Source organism: Centroberyx gerrardi, chromosome 17 (genome assembly GCF_048128805.1).
Source record: "Centroberyx gerrardi isolate f3 chromosome 17, fCenGer3.hap1.cur.20231027, whole genome shotgun sequence".
NCBI classification, from domain to species: Eukaryota; Metazoa; Chordata; class Actinopteri; order Beryciformes; family Berycidae; genus Centroberyx; species Centroberyx gerrardi.
In genome coordinates, this window is record NC_136013.1 from 24,466,579 (window position 1) to 24,493,977 (window position 27,399).

Sequence of the window (27,399 nt, forward strand, 5' to 3'; positions counted from 1 at the left end):
TTGATTTCCTATATCAGACGTAGGGTTAGACTGATGACCTGTCAGCGTTGCCCAACCATATAATGGATATGATGCAGTTTGCTTCATTACATATTCACTGTAGAATTGATCAATACTACACTGGTTGTTTATGGGAAGAAAATCTTGGCTAGCAGCATCAGCCTTATCGCCACCCATATCGGTTGAACCCAACTGGTCCCATGAATTTGTTTACACTGAAAAAATGATATTATGCTGCCCTCTTGTTCTCTACTCCTAGTACAATGACCCCTCTTTGTTTTTGGTTTCCTAGGGTTGTTTCTATAGTGACCAGCCTGGTGACCGCCACCACAGAGGCCACAGTGGGAATCTCAGCCACAGGAAACCTATCAGAATTCAGAGACCAAAGAGGGAACGAGCTGGACCAAATCCACCAGGCCTCGACTCCCTCGGTGCTGAGTGCCGCCGAGAGGAACTCGGTCCTGCAGGGCTTCACGGTGGCCGCCCAGGCCCTGGTCCTCCTCTCCATCTTCCTCCTCTCCAGCCTCGGTAACTCCGCGGTCGTTATCGTCATCATCAAGCACCGGCAGCTCCGAACGGTTACTAATGCGTTCATCATGTCGCTGTCGCTGTCCGACTTCCTCACGGCCGTTCTGTGTCTACCGTTCTCCTTCGTCATGATCTTCAGTAAAGACGGTATGTGGATGTTCGGGGATCGGTTCTGCGTGGCCAACGGATTTTTCAACACCTGCTTCGGTATCATCTCCACCCTAACCATGACTCTAATCTCCTTTGACAGATACTACGCCATAGTAAGGCAGCCGCAGGCTAAAATAGGGCGCCAGAAAGCAACTCAGTTGTTGGTAGCCGTGTGGATAACTGCGGTTATTTTCTCCCTGCCTTGGTATCTCTTAGTCCGAACACCTACAGAAATCCATAAGCGGGGTTTCTACCACTGTATGTATGTATTCCACTCTGGGACCTCCCGCATGGGGACGGCTTATAGCATCTCCCTTATTGTAGTATGTTATCTATTACCCTTCTCTCTCATGTGTTTTTGCCATTATAACATCTGTAAGACAGTTCGGCTTTCTGAAATCCGTGTCAGGCCGGTGACCACATACGCCTACTTGTTACGCTTCTACAGTGAAATGCGAACAGCCACCACAGTATTGATTATGATCGTGTTTATTATTTTTTGCTGGGGGCCATATTGTTTAATGGGGTTGGTTACGGCAATGGGGGACTATACGTTCAACCCTGCCATGGACACGGTGGCTATCTGGCTAGCCTGGGCAAATGGGGCGATTAACCCTCTAATCTACGCCCTGAGGAACCCCAATATATCCATGTTGCTGGGGCGCAGCCGAGAGGAGGGCTATCGGACTAGAAATATCGCTGCGTACCTGTCTAACCAAACGCAGAACCGTGAGGGTCGGCTGAACCAAGCGGAGCGGATCAGGGACCGCTATGTGAGTCGGGTTGGAGTGAATAACAACAGCCGGCTGTCGAGTTCCAGTCCCGGAAAGGGAGGAGGAGGAGGAGGGGAGGTGGCGATGTGGGCCTGTAAAAACCCTGCTGTGTTCTTCTGCCGAGACGCCCAGCCGGACACCGCAGCGCTCCCCAACTCTGTCAGCGGTCCAAAAGTGAAGACAGCCGATACCAGCTTGTGACATTTTTGGAATATTTTGAAATATCCAATTTTTTTCAACGCATCCGTGTTTGTAGTTATGGACCTACAGAAGGCTGCTGCCAGTTTGGGACATTTTTGGAAAATTCTAGGTGACACAGGGACAGAATATAATGTTCTTGAGTGGACTAGAATGATCTATAGATGGATTATGGCTGGATTTTATAGCTATGTTTGAACTCTTTATGGCACAGATCTGATCTTCATTTTGATGATTGAAGAATACCTCATGGAATTTTTCTCTTCAGACCAGGGGTTCTCAAACATTTTCCTGTCACGGACCCCCATTTGATCAGATTTCGTCCTAGGGACCCATATGGGAAATTTATAGTTGTTGATTTAGTATTGAGTTGTAGAACTGTATGGGGGAGATAATAGTGGTGATAGAGAAACCTAGGATTACAACAGCCATTCATATTCATTCTCTAATTGGGATAATTTCCAGGGAATTACTCATTTTGCTGGGGACGCTCTGGAACTCCCTTAGGGATTCCTGGTCCCCACTTTGAGAACCACTGCTGAAAAGATAGGTCTGTCCCACAAAGGCGTAAATTTCAGATTATGTGTTCATGTGTAAATGCAGCATGTGTATGTGCCAAACATTGTGATGAAACACACATATATTTTAATGAAAGGATATAGCATTCCCTTCATTCTAATCCACAAATCTGTTTTTGGAAACCCCTTCCTCTTAAACAAGGTCAAGGTCAAGGTAAACTTTATTATCCCACAAGGGGACATTCATGCGGTCATACACATCTCGTTTAAAACACAGATGTACACTGTACATGCACTAACAAACACACACACACACACACATACACACACACACACACATACACACACACACGTTAACAGAATATCCTGAGTAAACATACTGTAGGTGTCGTTTTCATCATGTCTGTGTCTGTCTACCTAGGTACAACATTATTTTTATGGCAGTTCTGCTTTATTAATCAATATAAAGAAGGTATGAGCTGGAATGTGGCTCAATGTGGTTTTGGCCTGGATTCACACAGAAGCATCATTAAATTTTTAATCTTGTGAGCTAGATTTGATCTTTTTTTGACTGCTGGTACAACAGGGAAAAGCTGTTGGAAATGGAAACACATAGCGTGAAACATCACATTTTTCTGATATTTTGTGAATCCCGCCGCAGTTATCATGGTCTTATGTCCTCCAATGTCAAATCTGGTGAGGGGGATCACAGTTCACTAGCAGCACATGAGACCATAATATTTGAATATCTCGGTTAAATAGTCTTTGGTCTTTACCTGTTTTCAAACTTTGTCCCTGCAAGTCACCGTACACTCTGACCGCGAGCCAATCACATCAAAGCAACACAATGACTCTGTATCAAACAGGTTCCTGATAGGCTGCCTGTTACGTTGCTATACACACAGCATTAGTGACTAAACTTCTGTAAACTTCTCCTCGTATTTCTCCGCTGCCTGTGTTAGTTGAAACATTATTCCCATGTGGTGACACATAGCAGTTGTGATAGAACCAGAAACAAAAAATTAAGACCAAGACAAAAAAGATCCAGTGAGCGAGGGTTAGGGTTAGGGTTAGGTTTAAATCCAAAAACTCCAAATCTGTTCATCTCTTTATTGAACGTTTCAAACAGTATCTGATTCTATACAGGATATAGCATTTAAAACAAGCAGGGTGACATACTGACATACATATGGAAAATACATATTATTTTGGCCGACTCAAACTTGAGTTTACCTGTGCTTGGCAGCTGAGCCAAAAATTTTATTTTGGACACTGGGTGTATTATATTCAAAAGAGGAGAACAATTTGTGTTAGAAACCCCTATAATCCTTAAAAGAATGTGTCATTGTCACACAGAAACCAATTGTCTTATGAATGGCACGTCTTCCTTTCAACACAATTTGTTGAACCAAAGTGCTGCCATCAAGAGATGTTGTATTGAACACTGGCTACGTTTACATGCAGGGTGAACTCCCTTCTTGACCCGGGTACTCAACTTTGGGTCGACACATGTTAACATCATACCTGGGTTAGAATAACCTAGGTAAACTCATACTCTGGTTATGAGAAACCTGGTTAAGATGCCTGGCTTACTCCCATATCCCCAACTGGTTACTGTGGCATGGAAAAATCTGACTGCTCTCACTTTTGGTTTTCACCATCTGTCAGACTTGCACAGCATTATAGGTACATTTTGATGTCAATAAAAAACACAGAGCAGTACTTACTATTACTACTGGGATCATAATTTTTTTTGTTGTATCAGAAGTAAGCTCAGTCAAAGGGAGGAATAGGAGGAATATTCTGTTAACTGGTTTATTCATGCAACATAGACTCAATCGCAGGCTATTAAAGGTTCATGTAAACAGATTAACCTGAATAAGACTTTAACCAGTATGACCAGTAGTCTGGTTACTCTGGTATGGAAATGTAGCCAGCCAAGATGTGTGTTGTCCCTAACTAGACACGCATACATATTCAAACATGACTCATCCTTAGAAGATTGTACATGTTGAGAAAATAAAGATATTTGGGCCAAACCTTATGTAATCAAAAAAAAACCCGGGCATGCCAAGTCAGTTGATCTCTAACATTTCTGCATTCAAAAACACAGGAGCGGGACGGGGCTAATGTTTTTGTTGTTGTTTGAAGGCCCTCCTACAACGCCAAGGTCCAAGTCTGGCAATTTGTTTTTGCCTTACAAATCGGCAAAAAACACACATCAGAAAATATAATTTGAGACTTTATTACTAATCAGTAGGGTACTCTGGTAAATTCGGCATGTATATAATCCCCCCCAACAGCTCGAATTATAATGGACCGGCCCATTTATGCATCGAAGAAGTAGTGTACTTAACACACAAAATAGCGACTCCTTACCTTTGATATGTTCCAAAAATCCACAGACAGGAACCGTGGTAATGTCAGTATCCTAATAACGGCAAGTGTCCGAATAGAATTTTAGAATAAAAAAAATGTGCTAACTCGGTAAAACATAATAGAACGTTCAGTGTTGATGATTCTGAAACAGTCCAACTGGCGCCACCATGCTGATGATAGTCTTGCTGTACGGACTTTTGGACACAGTGCAATTGCTTTGCTTCAGAACACTTGGGTTATGCTGCACAAGCTGTTTTGAGTTATTTTTTGCTAATTTTGTAACTCTAAAAAACACATTCCCATTCACTTCTGTTGTTTTGGAGAAGGCTGGCATGGAGCAGCGCTCTGTGGATTCTGTGGATATAATACTCAACTGACATGAGTGTCAGTAAACAATGACATTTTCATTTTTGGGTGAACTATTTGTTTAAGAATTGACAATATGGAAGTCCTGTCTTAAGGGGCACCACTTTTTGGCCTGACAATGGCTTGCTTTAGGGATGTGAGTTTTTGAAAGCCAGTAATCTCAGCACCTTGCCAAGTAATCGTTGGCATCAATATAAATATAAAAAAAACTGTAGATGTGATACATCCCTCTGTACCCTGAGGTCTAGGCTGTTAACGTGGATCACATTGTGGTATAGGCTCAACCTAACCTTAAGCGCAATGACAAAATCAGCTTTCAGCTGCAACCCATTTTTTTTGTCTCAACAGTATTCACATATGACAAAGTCTACATTTAAATGAACACCAATGCCTTTTTTTGAAACAGCATTTAATCCATATGACTAAAACTCTCCACTGACACCAATTCTAATGAAACTATTTGACATAACATTTAGACCATGTGACAGTAAATGTCTCCATTGAAACCCATAGTAGTGACATTCTTTGTAACCAGGATTAATCAAATTCTTTCAAATGGGATGGCAGCAGTGGCTCACGCTGCTTAGCAGAGGAAGCGCTGCTCTGTACCACGAAAGCTGTTTCATCGATCCACATCCTGTACCGAACCCTGAAGGTCATCTGTGTTTGAAGATTGTTTGCCTTAAGGTCTATTTAAAGACAAACACAGCAAGGGACAGGGGATCTGAGGGAGGACTGAAGGGGACAGCACCCCATTTGTCAGCACAGGGTATGAAACATATCCCTCTTTTGTTTATTGTGACATTTTAAATTCTAGCCTGTTACTGGTCAGCTGTTCTTCCCTGAGCAGTTGTCACAGTATATTTCCATCTCACTGTCAAGTGAGGTTTACACAAACTGTTGAAATGCCGCAAAAAAAAATATGAATCAGGTGTGTTTCCATCAGCGTGAATAAAAGATCTTTCAAGAATTGATTAGTATTAATTAGTAATGGGCAATTTATTCTTGTTCTTCAGTGTCAGCTAATGTTTGCCGTATTTCATGCTCTCATTTGGAGATGAAAACAAAGAAATGCACTTCATAATATTCTAATGCATCAACCATACAACCATGATGGGAGTTTTATGCATGGGAGCCACAGCAGGTATGACATTTCTGGAGGTCATGGTGGACAATATTTTACATTTCAAAACATCCACAGCTTTTTTTTCGAATGTTGTGCAATGAGATTTTGAATCCTATGTCATTATGTATTCAACAATTCAACAAGTCTAACAGCCCCGTGACACTGAATTTAATTTGTCCCTGCAGGGATTTGAACACGGGTCTTCAGATTCAGATTGAGAGTCTGCAATCTAATTCCCTGCGGCGCACTTTCACCCACGTGACCAAAAGTGGTGAAGAGAGCGACCGACTGAACGACCGACATTGCAATCCATAGAGTTGAGACGTGAAGACATGGGCGTGGCCATTTTTCAGTTCCGGAAGCAAAATACCCATTCATTTTTCGCATACACATGGTCACGTGACTCGCCATTCAGAGTGTTGCAACTGTTGAATCACCTGAACCGCTACGGAGTGAGCCACTAGCTCAAACAAGTAGCAGCTGTGTCGGGAAAACTAGCAAAGTTGGAAAAAAAGGCTAAGGTACAAGACTGTGTAGATCTGGGTGTTAGAGGGTAAAGAAACTACTCATCCCAGAGATAATTGCGCCATGGAAGTCCCCCACTTACAGAGCTCACCCCATCGTCTTGTCATGTGGGAGAGACAAACTATATCCAGAGCTAGTCATACAAGATAGACCCAACGCTACAACCATGGACTGTAAAGGGTTACAACGTTAAGACAAGAAGAACATGGTCCAGTTTTGTACCTGGCTGCAACTATTGGTCAGGAGTGCACAACTGCACTTCTTTCTACCGCTTTCCATTGTTTCAGTCGGCAAAGCAGCGGTGGATCCGGCTCATTAGGTAAGTTTAATTTTCGACTTATCACAGCAGGTATCAGAGAACTGCTGGTTAGCTCGCTGGTGCACTGCACTACACAGCTGTCATCACTATAGCAACATGACGCTATAAGATTTACATTCGGCAAAAAACATGAATACTAATTCTACAATTCTACTGCTATGTGCTTGACACACCTACCAAATCGGCGTTGCGAGTTTGTTGTCCTGTCACCATAGTAACTCCCTCTAAGGATACTGTAGTGTTTGGTGACGTTTTAAACACGGAAGCGACAGTAAAAACACGATTTGACATAAACGAGGTTGAAACATTTATAACCGAGGATCGTAACAGCAACCTTTACTATCGTTTTCTGATGTCGGAGACTGAAGGGGTTCTCTGTTGTGTAATATGGCAGCTATTGCTAAAGTTAAAAATCCCAATGAGTCTGGCGGCTGGTCCGAAACTCTTCCGGAACTGAACATTTAAACTCTATAGAGCCCCGCGACAGCAGAGGCTGTATGGATTGCAATGTCGGTCGACTGAAAATGCATTTCCATCACTATAACATAATTTCTTTATTGACCATAATTGTCGACTTCAAGCAAGCATAAAAGCTTTTTTGTGATGTTAAGGAATTTCTGTTGAATTTTGCCGTACCATTCAGCTTTTCTAATTTGATACACCATAATTTGCAAAACAATACTTGGATGGAAACCCAGCTATTGTAGCAATTAAACTTATGCATCTGTGCTTCAGTAGCTGGCATAGTTAGCATTCTTCACTGAAAACATGGTACTACTGCTGCACCACTACTGGTTTGTAGTTGGCAAAGAAAAATAACACTAACATTCAAAATGTCACATATATCCTTTGATCTTAAGAATTTACAAGAGTGTCTATAAAAAGGACCTCCATCGGCAGCCTCCACCGCTGACATATCACGTGACCTCAGCAGCGGAAGTGGTTCTTCTTTGTGTTGTTTTTTTGTCATGATGACGCATTCGTGTAATCTGCATTTGGTTATGTTAAGGGACTGACTTATGCTGTCTAAAAAAATATAATTTCCCAAAGGGGTGAAATAAACTCCATCAGCCAGAAAGAGGCCAGGGCTGTCAAACTTTATGTGAGGATGATGTACCATGCTCCCACAAAATCCTGAAGAAATGTACCCATCACAATGTTCACCCATATTCTGGCCCTGGTGAGCCTCCTCAGTTTAGCAGCCCTCCACTGGTGTTTTGGAGTGATGGATGAAAAGATTATCTTCATCCCTGGGAACTGCTGGTGGAAGTGCTGCAGGTCCAGCTTCATCGCTGCAACAAGCTCGACACCTTTGATCTTCCCCAGGTCATTGCTGCCCACGGTCGATAAGCAGGACATCCGTGGTTGTTCTTCCTTCAAGGGACTGGTAGAAAAAGGGGACAAGTTGACACCACCTTAGTCCGCCCCAGCCGAACCACTGGACCAGAGCATCCAGTCCAAGGTTGGTACCCATGATCTACGCTCTCTCTTCCCACACCGGATGTAGCTGTTACCAATGAGCCATATTTTTTTTTTTACCTGTGGATTAAAAGTGACATTTTAACAGTTCCTACACAGGGCTTACCCGATCACCCAGATTGAGACTCCACACTTAAAAGAATCTACATTTACTGGTAATACATTTATCCTCTCTCATAAAGGGGCACACAGCAAATTTACAACAAATTATCCAACAATGATGCAGTCTTGTTTGGTCAATACCATCTTTATAACTCATTTACATTGAATGACACTGCCATAGACTCACTTTGTTGACGCGTCTTTGCAAATGATGTGATGCAGCAGTATGAGAAAACCCTGTTAGATGAATACGTGCTTGTCTGCCTTTTTCTCCATCCATCTGTGTATATCTATTAATCTACAGTACTTGTGCAGTTCAGATACTGATTTAAACATTTTATTGACTACTTTTACATGTATTGGACACCACATTATCTGTCAAAGAGAACCCTCATACTGTATATGGGAACATTATATTAACCCTTTCTGGACAATTTGTTTAAGCCTATTTTAGATAAATAAAACATGTCATTAACCTTCCAACCACTGGGTGAAACAAAGTTAAGTCTTTCAGCATTCAATTGCAGATGCAGTGTCTTTGAAGAGATTTGAGAAAATACAACGATACCTCCACTTTGTTGACAACATCACCGATGACCATAATAATAAGTTCTTCAAAGTTCGACCCATTCTCAATGAATTGCAAGCATGCTTCAAAGCTGCAGTGAAGCCTGAAGAATTCCAGGCGGTGGATGAACAAATCATTCCCTTCAAGGGCAGGCACTCCACCAAGCAGTACATACCCAAGAACCCAACGCCATGGGGTTTCAAAGTATGGGTCAGAGCACGCACATCTGTTTACATGTATATGTATGCTTGAACTGTACCAGGGGGTCAGTGGTGGAAGAGGTCAGATAGGTGACCTCGGGATGGCCGCTGAGGTTGTGATTTGCTGTGATGACATAAAAAACAACAGCCACAAAGTCTTTTTTGACAATTTCACATTGAAAATGTGACAGTGACAAGATGGCTTGACCATGCTCTTGTCCACTTGTCATCAACTGGTAAACATCTACAGGATGTAGCACAAAGATGGAGCAAAAAAGAGGCTGCTATAATCCAAATATGTCGACTACCTGCAGTTGGCTTTTACAATGCCATGGATGGAGTGGATTTGGTGGATCAGTGCATTGCACTGTATCCACACAGAAGAAAGAACAGAAGATGGTATATGCGCATCTTCTTTCACTTCCTGGATGTGGTCTGTGTGAATGCATGGCGGGTTTTTGCCCATGCACTTATCCATGCTGGATTGCAGGATTGCCCTGACTCCCAAGAGGAGGAACCAGGTAAATACCTCTCATTAAGTCCAGTATGGTGTTGGCAAACACTGGCCAAGATGTGCTGCCACCAAGAATGCAATGAGAAAAACAAGATTCATCTGTATCCAGTGCCAGGTTGCCCTCTGTCCTGACTGTTTTGAGGGCTTTCACACCAAACATTAAGGTATTAATGATTTCATGTTGTAAAGAAATGAGAAGCATATACAAAATACAAATCAATATAGTTTAATGTTATAGCCACTGTGATGAAATATTAATTCTTGACATCTTATTTACTTTGCAGTAATCAAGATTGAAGTAGACTTGATGAAGTGGCTCATATTACACTGAAGACCTGTTGTTGACACCCAACTAGCTCAAGACCCACTTCCATGAACCTGGAATGGCAAGCGTATTTGTTGCCCTTTGTCGAAACCCAACTTTATACTTGTTGTACTTAACCTGTAAAGAAACCCAAGCAAATCCTTGTACTTACCTGTCCAAAGCCCTGTGGAGAAAAAAAGTAATGATTGCATTTATTACAATACCTAATCACTTACTATACCTTGCTATCTGACCTTAAGGAAACTAGAATCATATAGTTCTATACCTAAACTTTTCCTACCTATTCCTGTAAATAATAGAGAGAAATGTATCTTTGAAAAAAATTAAAGGGAAATTGCCCCTACCTGAGAACCTTTATAAATGAAAGTAAGAAAATAATTCAACGTACCATCAAGTTTGTAACTGATTCAAGGAAGAGTTGTTGGCTGCATTAAGGGTCAATGGCTTTGGATTTGGACTGCTGTAAAAGTAATAATAGGGTATGATAATGTATCATGCCACGATATATCGTGATGCAAAAATGTGTCGATTTGCATTGTCATGATTGAAAAATGGTTTGCGATGTCACTTCATTAAAGGGATAGTTCAATTTTGGAGGAGTTTTACTATTTTTCCTACTTGTAGAGTCAGACTTGTGGATGCCCTTTTTTTGTCCGCGTGCAGTTTGAAGGTATGTTGAATTTGTGAGCTTAGCTCAATTGCTGGATGTCTAAGACCCCATAACATCCAGCAATTGAGCTGAGCTAGACTAAGCTCACATGTTCCAACATACCTTCAAACTGCATAATGATAAACGTCACACGTTAAACTTAAAAGATGGCCGCAACCAAGAAGCAGCACTTTTGGGGAGCAGATGAAATGGAACACATGCTAAGAGTTTTGAGAGACATGGACCTAATGTGTTTTCGTGATGGGTGAAAGCATCCCAATGGTGACATTTTTCGACATGTTTCTGAAAAGTTGAGAGAGGGTGGTCATCCCAGAACGAGCGAGCAGGTCCGTGTCCGATGGAAAGCTTTGAAGGCTGCGTACTTCAAAGCTAAAAAACAAAACGCAACCAGTGACTCCAACCCATCCACACTACCACATTTTGACCTACTTGGCAAAATTCTCTCACAAGGGCTTCTGGCTGACTTTCTGATAGTGTCAGTAGAGCATTTAGCTTAATAGTGGTGCTGTTGGCTGGCTAACCACTATAAAGATCTCTCTTTTCACTCACATCAGCCATTTGTTTACACTTTTAACAGAGGGGCGCATGGAAGACACCAAAGAACATGCTGACATGGGATCCACTTAACTAGAAGCAGGGGAACATGGCTCTACAGAATCTGACCAAGAGTCCACACAAACGGAATCCTCTGAACCTAGATGAATAGTGATCCACATTATACCCATAAATGCTGTACTGAAGGAGAGGACCTTGGGGTCTAGAGTCCAATGAGTTATAGATGCAAATTTAAAACTTCTGTTGAACCAGTGGTAGAAATTCAAAAGGGAATAGTACTTTTAAAGGCACTGTTTATCTGACAGCTGCTGTTAGTTGTCCTAAGAACGGTACTGTTAAAGAAACCTAAACTTCAACCTTTTCTATTTAAAATATGATGTGTGCTTTGAGCTATGTATTTTACCTGCAAAATTCTTGATGTTTACACACAGGAGCAGATGTGTCACGGAAGAACAGGAAGAGAAGGTGTACCTCAGCCATGTCTACCTGCTTTTCTCAGCATCAAGCTTTCTTGGAGAGACTGCAAAATAACCAAAACTGATGGATAGAGTCAGGAGAGGGAGCAGTGTAATAAATATTTTTTCACATAAAGTCATCTCCTCTGTTCATTGTATTGGTTTAAATTCAAACAAGCTTGGAATTCAGTCCTTCAGATGAGACCAGTTGATACTGGTGGCCCGTTCTTTAATTCTCATTTAAGTTAAATATCAGACACCATCAATAACTCACGCTACAGCGCACACTGTATTTCCCATATGCAGGGCTCTTGAGGCTCTGCACAGCCTTCTGGAAGTGCATACCATAATTCCCCTAAGCGTTTGCACATTGCAAAAATTGTTGCACACAAACGGACGAATGAACCAGCAAATACACAGAGCCCGGCCTGAGAGCCTGAGGTGCTCCCAGGCACCTTATAAATAGTCTGGCCTGATTTTCAGTGCCGTGCAAATGTGTCTGAAATGTAGCCTTTCCAACAGTGATTAATGGGAGAATTTAACTGAACCTGAACAGACCAGTCAGGAATGTCTACATATTTTATGTATCACTTCAGTTTTGTCACACACACACACACACATACACGCACACACGCGCGCGCACACATACACACATACATTAATTCTATTTGTGTTTTGGCATATAGCAGCCAGCAGAGAGATGTTTTCTGGACTGGTATTGTTGGACAACACATAGGAGACACACATACACACACACACACACACACACTGCAAACATAAACCCACACATACATACATGCACTATGAACAGAACACATACACATACACACACACACACACACACACACACACACACACACACACACACATAGCTCTCCTAGCCTCCCTCATACACACACCCTTGATACTGCCTGGAACACACCCTGTGCACCTTGAAGATGTGCTCACACACAGTACACACACACGTTTGCACGATTACACATACACACATTTCTGAGATGGTTGGCATATGTGTCCAAGCAAACCTTACAGTGTGCGATGTGTGGGTTTGTGGGTGTGTGTTCCAGTGTGTGTTGCAATGTCATGAGTACGTTACCTTGAGAAGTCTTGGAGTCTTCTTATTCCCAAATTGGTAACAATATGAAACCTATTGACTATAAATCATGCTTGTAGAAAAAGCATGTTAATGCATACATCTATAAATGTTAAATACAACTCTATGGGCCACTGTGGTATCCCTCTTATAGAATCTAGAATAATACTTTTAGAAAATAAGGCATTGTCTCCCCAATAATAATTCTGTAAGTCTCCCTCTGCAACACCTGCCCCAGCCAGGATTTTCAGGTGATGTTTACACACCCTCTGGCAGCCATATTGGAGGTCCTCAGCTCATGACACCAGTGGCTGTGAACAGCTGATTGTGTTTCTAAATGTACAACCTGTCCGTCTCAACAGAATTGAATAGACATGGTTAATTTGTGTGCTGTTTTTGACTGGGAACTAATCATTTCATCACCGACACATCTGATTTGTGGTTACATCACGCCAGCTTGTTAGCTTGCTAACCATCTGGACAGCTAACCATCACTGTCTTCTTGTAAACACATCTGATTTGCATACTAGCTAATTAAGCTAACATTAGTAGAGGCTGGTAATTGCATGCATGAACACATTCTCTACCCCCTCATAGATAAATCCTATAGTAAGCGCCAGTCAACTGAGGTCACAGTAGACGACAAATGTGCACCACCAGTTTGTTGTACTTTGAAAGCTGTTTATTACAACTGTCAATCCACATTTAAATTTACCAGTTTGTATGTTCACCTTCAATAGGATCTAGTTTAGGAAATGAGAGACACTGAAGTGTTAATCTGTGCATCAAAAACGAACAGTAAGATGTTATCTTATCCATCACATCATGAAATGACATGAGAATGCCATGAATACTCCTGGATGATTATTCACTCTTAGTCCCTTTCTCTCTGTTTGTGTGTTAAGAAGCCAGGTGACATTCCAGAGTATGTGAGACAAACACACACACACACACACACACACACACACACACACACACACACAGCTACCTGGCTAGTATTGTTGCGCAGCAGTGAAGCATCAGTGAAGCAGCAGTGATGTGACAGTGTGTTGTTCTTTCATGTCTGATGTAGAAGACAGCGCTGATGGGTAATGTCAGCTAGGATAAACTCATTACTACAAAGCTTGTCTGTCACATTAACTGTCTTTCATTGTCGATACCTCCCCATGCATTCAGCAGAACTTCCAAGTTTATACAGTGCAATTACAACTCTCGTCATCAGGGGTGAAGGAGCACGGACGGTGACATCCTGTGGACACTCTTTCTTAATGCAGTAGTTCACAACAACTCCATGAAAGATCTTCAGGACGTTCTAAAGTTCTCTTCACTCTACATCACCGTACTCCCTCAGGAACCCCAATCCCACCAATCCTCACTGCGTATCCTCATTTAAAAACTGCAGGATCAGCATTTATTTAGATGGTGCTGGTTGCCACAGGTCATCATCAGTTGCAGTTGCTCCTGGTTTCCTACAAATCTGAAATATGGCATTTTTAAGAAACCAAAACTTTTAGAAATAGGCCTAAGGCGAACTACATGATATGGTAGAGCAGAATCATGGCTGTAATTGTTTTTGAAAAATTGTATAGTGCCCCCCCCCCCCAAAATATTATTATACTATTATTATATTATTACCACTCCTACTTTTACGATAAATACTTCAGTCATGTAAACAGGATTGTTATGGGGAGTTGCCAGTTCATGCAATCATGTAAGGCTTAATCAAATTATTGCCTATTTGCAATAGTGCCATTACTGTGTGCACGTAAACATAGCCACACTTTTTAATCACCAAAGTAAAACAAACTACAGGCAACCTAAAAAATAATGGAAACACATTTTATTGTACTACAAAGTTATTTGTAACTGCACTCTGATTACTGTGTGAATCATTGTCTTCCAACATAAAACTGATGAAAACATGGTGACAGGGATTTCAGTATTTCCAGAAATGTGAATTCAACTTAAAAAGGGACATCATGGGGCATCTTGGTGGCCCAGTGGTCTAAGGCAGTGGTTCTCAACGTGGGGTCTGGGGACCACCAGGGGTCCTTGAGGGGGTTCCAGTGGGTCCTGGGCAAATTGATGAATTGTTAAACTTCACCATTATTTCATTTACAAGAAGTTAACACAATTGTGTAAAATGTGGAAGAATGACTATTTTGGTCATAGTTTCTCTGTTATCTCTCTACCTACAATACAGATAGTCATAGAATTCTGGACAAAATCATATCCAACAACAAAAATATTCTCAGATTTGGGTTCGAGACAAAATCTCATCAAATGGGGGTCCGTGGCCCTAATGTGGACTAAATTAGGAGTCCTTGATATGAAAAAGGTTGAGAATCACTGGTCTAAGGTGAAACCAAAGCAATTTCGAACATTTTATCCAATTGTGCAATCTGTTGGCCAAAAGTAGCACTGTGAGCAATGAGGAATATTTGAAGAGTCATGTCGTGTGAGTCCAGTTCGGTGATATTAGGTTGGCATTTTCACTGTTTGCAGATGATGTCCTCCTTCTTTCAGCAATAAACCTCTTTATTCTTGTTTTTGACCTTGCTCTATCAAAGGCAATTTGGGAGACATACAGTCTTACGCCTGGCTGCTCTTCAGCCACTGTTTGCACTACACCTTCGTTGTTGGGGGAAGCGGAGTTGTTTGAGCCTGGGCGGTTGTAAGTGGTGTGAGGGGCTCCAGCTTTTGGGGAGGAGCTTCTGTACGGCCCGTAAACACTACATTGACTGAAAACGAGACATCAACAAACCAAATGGGCAAAGAGTAGATTAGAGGTTCATCCCTCCACCATATCTTTTGACCTACTGAGAAGATTGTAGGCTAGATTAAAGTGAAAGTCTTACATAGGCTGCCTTTCAAATAGCCCTCACTTTGCTGGGGACTCCAAAATTCTCTCTCCCTCTCTCTTTATTTCCCTCTCTTTCTGTGTTTATCTTCCTTTCTCTCAGGGTATTTGCTTTGTGCCCATAGTGTGTCAACAACTTTTTCTGCATCAACCTTTGCCCACATAATACAGAGCTGTGTGTTGGGTTTGTGCATATGCACGTTTGTGTGTGTGTGTGTGTGTGTGTGTTATCGGTGTGTGTTTTTGTGTGCTTCTGCCAGTGAATATTCAAACGGCTCTAATGTGAAACTGTAGGCGAAACTGTGTGTGTGTATGTGTGTGTGTGTGTGTGTGTGTTATTGTACCCTTGTGAGTTTTAGACTTTCTAAGTGAGGACATTTTACCAGTCTTCACTTCATCAAAGGGCTAGATTAGGATTAGGATTTGGGTTTAGGATTAAGATTAGAATTAGGATTAGGTTTAGGTTAGGGTTAAGGTTAAAGTTAGTTTAGGATTTGGGTTTAGGGTTAAGATTAGAATTGGGATTAGAAGAGCATCATGGTCTGGGTTGTAGAGCAGCAAATACAATACTGATACCTGATATATTACTGCTGTCTTCTGTCACTCGGACATGATGAGAAGCTGTGGGAATAGATTGTCATACAGAAACTCAGTTGTGTTATGTCAATGATTCTCTCCCTCTCTCTCTCTCTCTCTCTCTCTCACACACACACACACACACTCACACACACACAATGCAGTGGGAGAAGCAAGGGTGTGACTGCCTCCAGTAGGAATGCAGTAGTGTGTGTTTTTATCTCTCTGCACATACTGCACACACTCACACAGCGGCTGATTCGCCAGCTCACTTTAGATTCTACATGACAGACAGGAAGCTTGTCACTTACCGAAACAGCAACTTGAATCTTTTTTTTTGGAGTAATCTACAGGAACAGATGAGAAGAGAAGAAGGAAATAAAGAGAAATAAACAGAGGCAGAAATACAACAGAAGGAGTTGCATGAATAAATGGGACAGAAATATAAGACAAAGAGAACTTGTGGTAGATCTTTAGCTGAATCCAACTCCTTTGTTGGTTTTATTCTCCAACTGAACTTTTATTTTTCTTGGCATTCGAGGATTCTATTTTTACCCAGTTTTTAATTGAATGAACTTCTGTGGATTCTGACTGCGGACTCCCTCTCTCTTTGTGGATTGAAATGGCCAAAAGCGGATTCTTTTTTGGTTTACCATTCATCTGAACAACGATTTTTTTTAAAGGCGAAGCCAAACTATTGCAGCTACTACAGCACCTGTCTCTACGGACTGAAAGAACTGGAAGATTTTGGCGTCACCTCAATTAGGCTTTGACCATTTCTCCCTCTTTCTGTGCATCTTTGTACGTCTTTGCCTCTCTCCACGTCTCGATTTCTGTCTTTCAATTCTATAGAAGTTGAACTGACACTAACCTCTGCTACTGCTGCTCCGCACACACTGTCGGGACTGAAGATGACAACTCACTGCATCACATAGAACTGGATCTTATATCTTATCTTAAAGGTGAGCAATCCATGATGATCCACACACTTTCTTTCAGTCCTGAGAGAGGATAGTGATTTTCTCTTATTAGTTTTTTCTCACTTTTAGGCCTGAGTTCAATTCTGTTTCAGTTCACTCAATTCACTAAATTAGTTTTCAACAAACTGTGAAAATTGATAAATGCCCTGCATATGAGGGATGTTATATCCAATGTAAATTAGAATAATTTCAGATGAATGCTCTATCATTTGCAGTTGACTTTCTGTTAATGTTTTGAATTGATTGAAACCAAATTGATTTGAGCCCAACCTTGGATGTTACTGTTTTGTTTGCCTTTGGAGCCTGACAGATAATCTATCTGGGGCGACTATTTCAGAGTTCAGAGAAAGTTTACACAGGCTTAGGTTTCCTATGGCAGGTTAAACTTTTAGTGACACTGTTTTTAAACGAAATTTATTTCAGCTGAATAGGGATGTCACATGTTATCAACCATATTACACATACAGAAAACACAAATAAATAATTGGATGAGTGGAGAAGCCACATAGAAAATTGTAGTTTCACCTAATGTATGATTTAGTGTGTGTTTATAGTGACAGTTTTAGCATGTGCGTAAGATTTTGTGTATATGTGAATTCTTTTTCCCATTTAAACTGCATCACTTGTCTGTTACCATGGTGATGAAAAGCTGGAGCATTATGCTATGTGTGGCTTGTGATTGTCGCTGTGGACCTCCCACCCAAAAAACATACTTACCGGTATGACATTTGTATGACGCATTTATCTATGAGTGCAAACTTTTTTAGCATGGGTGTCCCCAGTAGGATATAATCAAAAAGTAGGAAACGGCTGATGCGCTTTAAATTTAGTCCATAACTAATATGGAACTGCAGGTGTGTTGATTCCAAATACAAAGTGAATTGAGTCAGTCCTGAAGAATTTGCATAATGCTCATAATTATAAAGTGCATATGCAGAAGTACTATACAAACTTATGTCAAACGATTCGATTACATCTTCATCAGTGACACAATATTAGTGACAAACCCATCACAATATATAGAGAGATAATATAGGGAGAATACACACACACACACACACACACACACACACACACACACACACACACACATCTGATGTGCACTGGCATCAATTAGGGCACTAACATCACACACAAGAAGTGTCTTATGTCTATATTTGTTTAAAAGAAGTCAGAATTCTTGAAGCTGCAATCTTAAATTCAGTGTATAGATCAGCAGCAGCAGCATTCAACTCATTCTATAAGAGAGACACCAGTACAACTGTTAGAAAAACTAGATCCTCATAAAACATATTTATAGGGACTAAATCTATACATATGAATATCATTCATGGCCTACACAGAGCAGCTACATACAACATCTCACAGAAGATGAGTGGAAAGAAAGAGCTTGATTCATGTCCAGGGGATGTAATATGTTCAGGTAATGAATTCAATTACATTCTTCCCTCAATAGGGTTAGGGTTAGGGTTACTACTTGTTGTTAACTAATAACTAATAACTTGTTGTTAGATACCCCTTCAGCCAATCAGAATCGAGAATTGACAGAGACCCTGAATCCCCACCAGCTGACCTCTGACCTCCCTGTGGGAGGGGCTAAGGGCAAACACAGTTTCCCTACAGGGATCAATAAAGTATTGATTAAAACCCCGGAAACTCAGACTAGACTTGTTCATCTGACAGTCAGGATGGATTATAAACCCCCATTAATCTATACACACATGCACATGCACATACGCACACGTGGTGCTGATTACTGAAACCTTGTACCTCAACATTTGCTTTATTGTCATTGACAGTTGACATTGTCTCACATGTGCAGAAACGTTTCCATGCCATTGAAAATACATTGTGAAACATCAATAAGTACATGGACATTTGTGAAATGAATCAGGTTCAATAAAGAAGAATTTACTTAATAGCTTATTACACCAAAAGTTTAGAAAGGCCAGAAACACTGCCTTTAATGTAAACCCATATATATATGTTTATGTACTGTAGGTGTTGTCTTACGATGGCAATACAATTGCTAACTGGCAGATATGTAGTAGAAGGCAAACCCACTAAAATTGTTGGCATAACCACATGCCTCATATTAGCATTGAAGAGTAAATGAAAGGTAACCATGGCCATGGGATTACACAGTAGCTGAGATTGATGCCAAAGATGCAAATCCTAAAATGCAAGCTCACAATTCTGTACCATAGGATTTTTATGAGTTTGTTTGCTTTGTTTAGTCTGTGTATCACTCTTATTTTGAAATTTAGTCTTGGTGTGCTAGAGGCACCGCAGGGTCGTGCAGAACGGCTTTTGTCCAGTAGGGTGAAACAGTTAATTTCAACATGCATTGATCCAATTCTGAGATGTTCAAAGTGGGTTTTAATGGGTGTGCTTGAGGCTCCGTTCGCTAAAGTGCGTACTGCCCACAATGCCCTGGGTTTGACTCTGGCCTGGGAACTTCGCAGCACTCTGCCCCCCTTTCTCTCTGTTAAAGCTACACTAGGCAACATTTTAATGTTCAACTAATCCCGTCTCATCAGGCTAAATCACTAAGTGGGGCTGCAACAGAGAAGAGCATCCCATCCCCACTATTGAGACATAGTAGATTCGTCCTGTTTGTCCAAATGAAATTCTGGTGTTGGGTATGGTCACTTCTCCACCCACAGAAAGTGACGAATTGAAATTTAAGAGCAAAATCCAAACGTGTCTCTTAAACATCCCAGAGAAATCTGGACTCACCGACAGTAGGTCTTTTTCTTGACTTGTCCCTTTGGCATCCTTTGGTATGAACCAATCACAGACCAGCTTTTTGGTAAAAAAGGAGCATGTTGTGTGAAATTTACTGATTGTCACCTTACATGATCTCTTGGTACTGAAGTTCAAATAGTCACCTGTTTTGCAGTTTAGTGCAGCTTTAACTATGAAATAAAAGCAGAACTGCCCCAAAATTTTAAAGGGGAATATTAATAACGCAATCAAACCTTGAGTGTCTGTTTTTGGACATACTTTAGGAGGAAGGCATCACATTGTTCTCGAACAGTTGCTTCTTGCCGCACAGTATGTGGTCAAGATTTCCTCAAGGTTTTTGCGTGGGTCAGTTTCGGACTCAAGTTGCAAGTAAATGCAAATGAACTGAAGCACTACTCCCTTTAGAGCTTCTGGTAGTCGACCCTCAAGAACCAGTGAACTACACTGTGCAACTGACATTACTTCTCAGCAGCAAATCATAGCAGTAGCATTTTCAAGCATTATGCCTTATGACACCAAACAAAACGAACAGCCGCAGACATCACAGATGCCATAAGCTAATGTACTGCAAAGGTGGTTTTGTCATGTTTTGACAACAAAGAATACATAAACTGCAGTTAACTCTGGTTTATTCAGCTTCCACTTATGAGTAACAAGTAGCCAGGCAAGAAGTATCTTCATAATTGTTGTTTGACTGAAAATCTTTATTGTGATAACATTTTGGCCATATGGCCCAACCCTAGCTACACCACATGGGAAACAGTGTCCAAGACCCTTCACTATCAGTCTAGCCCCTAAGACCTGCTTCATTTTAAAGCATTTAAAACACAAGAGATGAACCATGTAAAGAGTCACTTCTTGCTGAGGCTCTCCATCTTTGTTCAGTACAACTTGATTCACAGTACTGCTCTGTTAAGGTCAATTAGTCTTCCTGCTGTGGGTGTGTCTCAGCCTGTCTGTCGAGTTAGCATGCTTCACATACCTCTCCTGCCTCTCCTGCACTACTTGTCAGGGATTCACCGCAACTTTTTTCACTGGTGGCATTGGTGCCGCTAAGTTTTTTTTAGTTAGCGGCACTAGCAGAAAATTTGGTGGCACTCTTTCCCAAGGAAGCTGCTTGACTCGAGGCGGCAACTTGTTCTTGGTCTATTTGTGGTTCATACAAAGTGGTTTGAATGGCTGAAGTGTGGACGCAGATAAAATTAGGTTGAAAATGTTGTTGTCCGTTACATTTTAGACAGTGGCGTTCCTCTCTGCAATCAGAGAGCTGTAGTTACCTCAGGTTTTGGAAATAAGCAGTGTTCACTAGCTAACTGGCTAACATGCTAGCCTGTGCAATTCCATAACAAAACAGTGCCTGGCCCTGAGGTTATTATAAAATACCAGTCTGTGATTTCTTACAATCATTAAAACATTTAGCTATATAATATACACATACATCATGTTGGTGCAGCAGTCCATACAAACTAATCAGTGAAGAACCCAGAATGCTCTCCCATCTTGTGAATGAGAGTCATTATGGTTGTTTGAAAATTTGCAGCTAAAACGTGAAGATTTATAGTTAAATTTTCACAATAATAAAACTTTTACTTCCTTTTATGAATTGCAGATTAATCTTTATTTGTAGAAAATTATTTTACCATGTGATCAATTTTATAGTGTACAGGTATAGAGGAGTGAAGTGTCTCATTCTGACTGACTAAGCTGAATTTGTCTCTTGGTGACCTATGGCAATACCAGCAGAAACTGTGACTGTAGGTTTTAGAGTGGGAGTAGCCTGCTCCAGATGACACACAGATGTATCTCAGCACTAAACCATCCACTCAGCTCCCCCCATAATCTCTTGTCAACTGCCTGCATGAAATAAAAATATGGATGTCATCTAACCTACTCAAGCTTAACAACAACAAAACTGAGCTCATGGTTGTGGCTTCCAAGGCGCTGCTCCGGAAGGTTGGAGATCTTCTGCGGTCCTCAGACATGGGTCTGCTCTCCACCCCCCACACCAGCCTGCGATCTTTTGGGGACAGAGCTTTCAGCGTGGCAGCCCCCACCCTCTGGAACTCTCTCCCGGCAGAGATCCGCAACGCCCCATCTTTTAAAAAAATCCTGAAAATCCACCTGTTAACCAAGGCCTATGGCCTCTAGTTAACTCTCTCATCCCCGGCAATTATTGCTATTATTATTTTCTGTTCTTGTTTTATTTGTTTTGTCTGCCTCACTGTGTAAAGCGTCCTTGGGTCTCTTGAAAGGCGCTATATAAATATAAGTTATTATTATTATTATTATTAGATGGGTCACAATATTGTAGAGACACCAACTAAAACTGTAGCGTGTGGTGGACTTGTGTAAAATGGCACTCACATCCCTATAAATGTTCAAATCCATGCCAAGTTTAATAGTAACCATCTTAATCGAGGATGCCAATAATTGTACACCTGCTGTCACCTCCTGCCCTGATTATGGCTTGTGTCCAACTCATTGTGGCCACAGAATGGAATTCCTTGTGTGACCAAAAATGCAGTTAACAGCTACAATTTCTGGATTGATTTCAACATCCATTCAATGACTTATAATGCATATTTGCATTTGCAAATATATACCCTCAAGTACTATCAAGAACCACAAAGAATACCAGACTTTTACTGGAAAAATGATGCTGTATAGAAAAACGCAACTTGCTTGAGACTACAATGCTTTACACAGGGACTTCAGCTGTTATTCAGGGTTACACTGTAACAGATTTGTGTACTGCAACAGCATATACAAACCAGGCTGTGGTTGTGATCATAAATCTGATTTTTGATGAAATAATAACACTGGCTTCAATAGGACTTCTGTTATGGAGGTACACTTGTGTGCTTATGCCACACCTCATGACTCACCTGTGTGAAAAACAGCAATTTCAGGTGTGGCTTTTCACTCACGCCCAACTGAATGTGTATGTGTGTGTGTGTTTGTATCCATGTTGGAGCATGCTAAATAGCATTGTGTGTGTGTGCATGCACAACGTCAGAGACATATTTGCATGTATGTATGCATGTTTAAAAGGTAGAATGTATTTAAAAGCTGTGTTTAGAAGGCTGTGTGTGTGTGTGTGTGTGTGGGGGGGGGGGGCATGCACACGCATGATGCCATCATGGTAATGAATCTAGCTGACATTAAACAAACGTTCTGCCTCTTCTCTCTTTTCCTCTCATTCTTTCATTTGTAAAAAGACAAATAGTCCATTGGAATTCTTATTCATTCACTCATTTTTACAAGATTCAACAGATTGCAGTGACATGACAACATAGTAGGATTTGGGAAATCCCTCTGAGGCTGGAAGACAATACAAGGCCTTGATTGTGGTGTTTCAATTTCATGAGTGAAGTGCAAAGTCTCAGATACAGGATAGTTTGTACAATGTAGACATTTTCAAACAAAAAAATCAATTCATTGCTACTTTTCTTCTTTCTCTCTAGTCGATAACGCTGGTCAGACCCTTGCTGTAACCATGGCTCCCCGAGATAAGCAACGGAATGGTCGTGGCCTATCGTCTCTACTCTCCTGCTGTTTCAAGGGAAGTGACCAGCCAGAGATCACCTACCTCCATGATAACATGACTACCATGGCTACACTAGAACCCACCCCGCCCATGCCCCCCCTTGAAGAGCTGGATGCTATGTTTACTGAGCTAGTGGTGAGTACAAGTGTGTTGTGTACTGACACAAGCTGAAACTGTCTTTGTAGACAGGCAATTTGGCTATTGCACTATTTCAGTGGTAACATCAGCGGTAAATGTCAGGTTTTGGTGTCAGTCCCTCAGAATCAAAGAGCGAGGGCTTCTAGAGCCGCCATTTTGCACCAAGAGATGTTCAACAATCATACAGGGAGAAATCCATTGTAGAGTAGGAGAGAGACCAATTTCTCCACCAACAGTAGCTTCAGTAGACCAGAATGCAATGCGGCCACTAAAAAGTACGAGTCCCGCACAAATGACATATCAGCATGCCCAATCAGAAGCAATGGATGTTGTTCCTTGTTGACTTTTTGTGCTCTTTATTTGGTCCACATTATACAACATGGGACAGGTAGCAGAGTTTATTTGTTGGACGTGGGACTAGTCAAAATAAGTAGAAGTATCCATAGTCAAGTAATCGATTTGAATATGGCATTATTAGAGTTGCAATTAATTTTTTAAAAATTCAATAAAGACAAACAACATAAAAAGCTTGTAAGACTGGTCATGGATATGGGAATTCATTTATATACCCTGCATTGTTGGTTCAAGGTATAGCCTCATACTCAGAAGGTAATAATCTAATCATACACTGCTTGCATGGTTGGAATGCGCTTTTACACATGTACTTTTTTCACACGTCATCTCCTCTCTTGTTATACCTCTGACCCACACAAGAGAGTGGGTCAGAGGTATAAGAGTGAGCCGTAATAGTGTGACCATGTATTGTCTTATGGTCACCCTCTCTTCTTAACTCACTTCCTTCTTCTCTCTCCTATCTCCTCTTCTACTCTCCTGTCATCTCTTCCCCTCTTCTTTCTTCTTTTCCTCTTCTCCTTTCCCTCCTTCCCAGGATGAATTGGACCTTACAGAGGAACATAGGACTGCCATGTTTGCTTTGCCGGCAGAGAAAAAATGGCAGATCTACTGTAGTAAGAAAAAGGTAAGAATACTATCCCTCAACATAGTGTATGCTAATGTGTTAGCATGGAGCTTAAGCCAGTGATCTACCTGGGACACATGCATTTGTAATTTGATGCCTAGTATATGTAAGTGTATCCATAACCTTGATCTGTGCATGTCTGTATGTGCATTTCAGGAGGCAGAGGAAATTAAAGGAGCAACTAGCTGGCCGGAGTTTTATATTGACCAGCTCAAGTCCATGGCTACTGTGAGTAACCTCTAAAGTCCAAGTTACCATCCTGCTTTGTTGGTTTCATTTTAATTCAGACATGGATGGACAGTTTTTGCTTTATTACCTGCTTTGCTTCATTAAAATTACCTGCGATTTTTTGATGTTTTATATTTGATAGTAATGCTTTTGAGTGAAACTCTCAACAGATATTACATGGGACTCAATGTAGTGCTTTCTGGCATTCCCTCCATAGTTTCTGATTTTACATGTGGTAAAAGTGCATTACAATTTTTTGTGGCAGACATGTTAGCTCCACATTCCTGTTCCATGGCTATAACTAAGTATTTGGTAATATTATACCAGCTGATATCACTAAAGGCACTGATATATTTACATATCTAACAACATATTGGACAATCTGGCCAACCCCTCTCTATCTTTTGCTGTGGTTCAGTTTTGCAGCCTATTTTGAATTTTCAATTGTTGTGAGCCATTTCTGTTTTCAACCCCTCTCTTCTCAGAGGAAGACTCTGTTGGCACTGGAGGAGGAGGGAGAGGAGGGAAGAAATAAAGTCATAGAGAGCCTGAAGACAGCATTAAGGACACAGCCCATGAGGTAGAAGTCACACACAATTTTGCTCTACTGATTCTCAGGCTGTTATTTCAGTCTCCTAAGTACAGGTGCAAACAAAGCCTCAGCAGTCTATTGCAACTGCTGTAATACATTATTACTATTTTTATCATTGTTTTACAACATTTTGTTCCATAACTCAAAAAGATTATTCTTGCATGACAATGTCTAAGCTTAGACATATTCTATCAGGATGTAAAACAAGTCTTCCCAAAAAAAGATACACTTGGTGTTAAAAGGGTCTGCCAGAAGCAAATGAGAGCAAACATTAGAAATTAATTAGGAAAGTCCTTAGGAAGGACTTCTGTTAATGCAGTAATCCCGCTAACATGGAGTAATTGCCTTAATAAAAATGAATAAATTCAATATTAATGATGATGATCAGACATTCAAATCCTATATTTGTGTTTTTGCAAATATGGTTTTGAAAATATTTGGAAAGTAACCTGTATTTCATCCCAGGTTTGTGACTCGATTCATTGACTTGGACGGCCTGACTTGCATCCTGAACTTCCTCAAGTCGATGGACTACGAGACGACCGAATCCCAGATCCACACCTCGCTGATCGGCTGCATCAAAGCTCTGATGAACAACTCCCAGGGCAGAGCTCACGTCCTGGCACACAGCGAAAGCATCAATATTATTGCACAAAGTCTCGCTACTGAAAACATAAAAACCAAGGTACGCTGGTCTAACATTTACCAGTTCACTGATTTTTTTGTAACATAATTTGAAATAGTCATAATTAAAGCTGCACTAGGCAACTTTGCATGTTGGCAACCTCAAATGGCACCGAGGGTGGACTGAAGTTTGAGGACTTAAATTCCCAAAAAACGCATAACATCACGTCAGTAAACTGCACATTATTGGTATTAGTGCATCTCAGTGAAACGACTCGTGGGTACAACAATATACATACAGCCTTGTGTATGAACAAAAACAATACCAGTAGGTGAAATAAAGAAGTCCTTTCTCTGTCTAGATTTTAGTTGACCCTTCTCTCCATCCCTAGGTTGCAGTGTTGGAGATCCTTGGTGCCGTCTGTTTGGTGCCAGGAGGCCATAAGAAAATATTAGAATCCATGCTGCACTACCAGAGGTTTGCCTCAGAGAGAACACGCTTTCAGGTGTGTTTTTGTGCGGGTTCATTTGTGTGTGTACTTTGTAGAACTGTCTGCAAAGGAATATACAAGTGTTGATGAAGTAGACAAATGTTACAATGATGTCTTGACATTGAATTGGTACTAATGTGGGAAAAAACATAGGTTGTTCAATTAACCAAAAAATGACTTGCTAACATTGCTAGTAGCAAGTTTCATTGGAACCAATGGGTGCCACTAATGGCAAATTAGCAGGAGGTATTCATTTGATTATCAAATCCAAGGATTCCAAGTTGATACTTAGAGACAAGTTCCAAGTTGGCACAAGTTGTTGATTTTCATATTCTAGCTGTTTCAACTGGCTTTGTACTACAGACTATAGACAACTATACTACCGAATGTACTACTATATAGACTACTATACTATACTACTATACTATTTCCCCTATATGTATTCTACAATAGCAGCCCGCCACATGAAGATCATTACCTGCCATGCCAAAACTATTTGCAAAATAATTGTACTTTTACTCTAAATGGTCTCTTTAAGACAGGAGGCAGGTGAGATACAACTGTGGTAAACACTAGCGCGCCACAGGCAGTGCGTTTCATCTCCTCAAATTCACCTCTGCTCTTTAGTCAGACCGAGCATCTGAGAAGCAACGACACCAGAGATAGACTGTAGTTGACGTTGACGTCTTTGCGACAGTGATGTAAAATATTACTACTAAGAGACTCAAGGGGTCTACTTCTACTTCTACTGGTAACAGCTTTAAGATTTTCTTTGTGTGTGTGTTGTTTTGTG

At 41.0% G+C, this 27,399-nt stretch overlaps 2 protein-coding genes across 2 annotated transcripts in view; both read left to right on the forward strand.

The window, feature by feature from the left end:
• The first annotated feature begins 263 nt into the window (after window positions 1–263).
• gpr135 (G protein-coupled receptor 135) lies at window positions 264–1,919 on the forward strand. Its single transcript, XM_071897170.2, has one exon. The coding sequence runs from the start codon at window positions 264–266 to the stop codon at window positions 1,650–1,652; it is 1,389 nt and encodes a 462-aa protein (XP_071753271.1). The 3' UTR covers window positions 1,653–1,919.
• A 15,260-nt stretch (window positions 1,920–17,179) lies between these two features.
• The window catches only part of daam1a (dishevelled associated activator of morphogenesis 1a), a 28,934-nt gene continuing 18,714 nt past the window's right edge, over window positions 17,180–27,399 (forward strand). The window contains exons 1-7 of the mRNA XM_071927323.2: window positions 17,180–17,241; window positions 23,472–23,689; window positions 24,582–24,671; window positions 24,828–24,899; window positions 25,385–25,479; window positions 25,957–26,176; window positions 26,508–26,621. Coding sequence (XP_071783424.1) covers window positions 23,504–23,689; window positions 24,582–24,671; window positions 24,828–24,899; window positions 25,385–25,479; window positions 25,957–26,176; window positions 26,508–26,621 — 777 coding nt within the window. The 5' untranslated portion in view covers window positions 17,180–17,241; window positions 23,472–23,503. The remainder of the gene's footprint in view (window positions 17,242–23,471; window positions 23,690–24,581; window positions 24,672–24,827; window positions 24,900–25,384; window positions 25,480–25,956; window positions 26,177–26,507; window positions 26,622–27,399) is intronic.

Excerpts from the sequence above, each read along its gene's own strand:
- gpr135 (XM_071897170.2), top strand. The coding sequence starts at position 264 with ATGACCCCTCTTTGTTTTTGGTTTCCTAGGGTTGTTTCTATAGTGACC.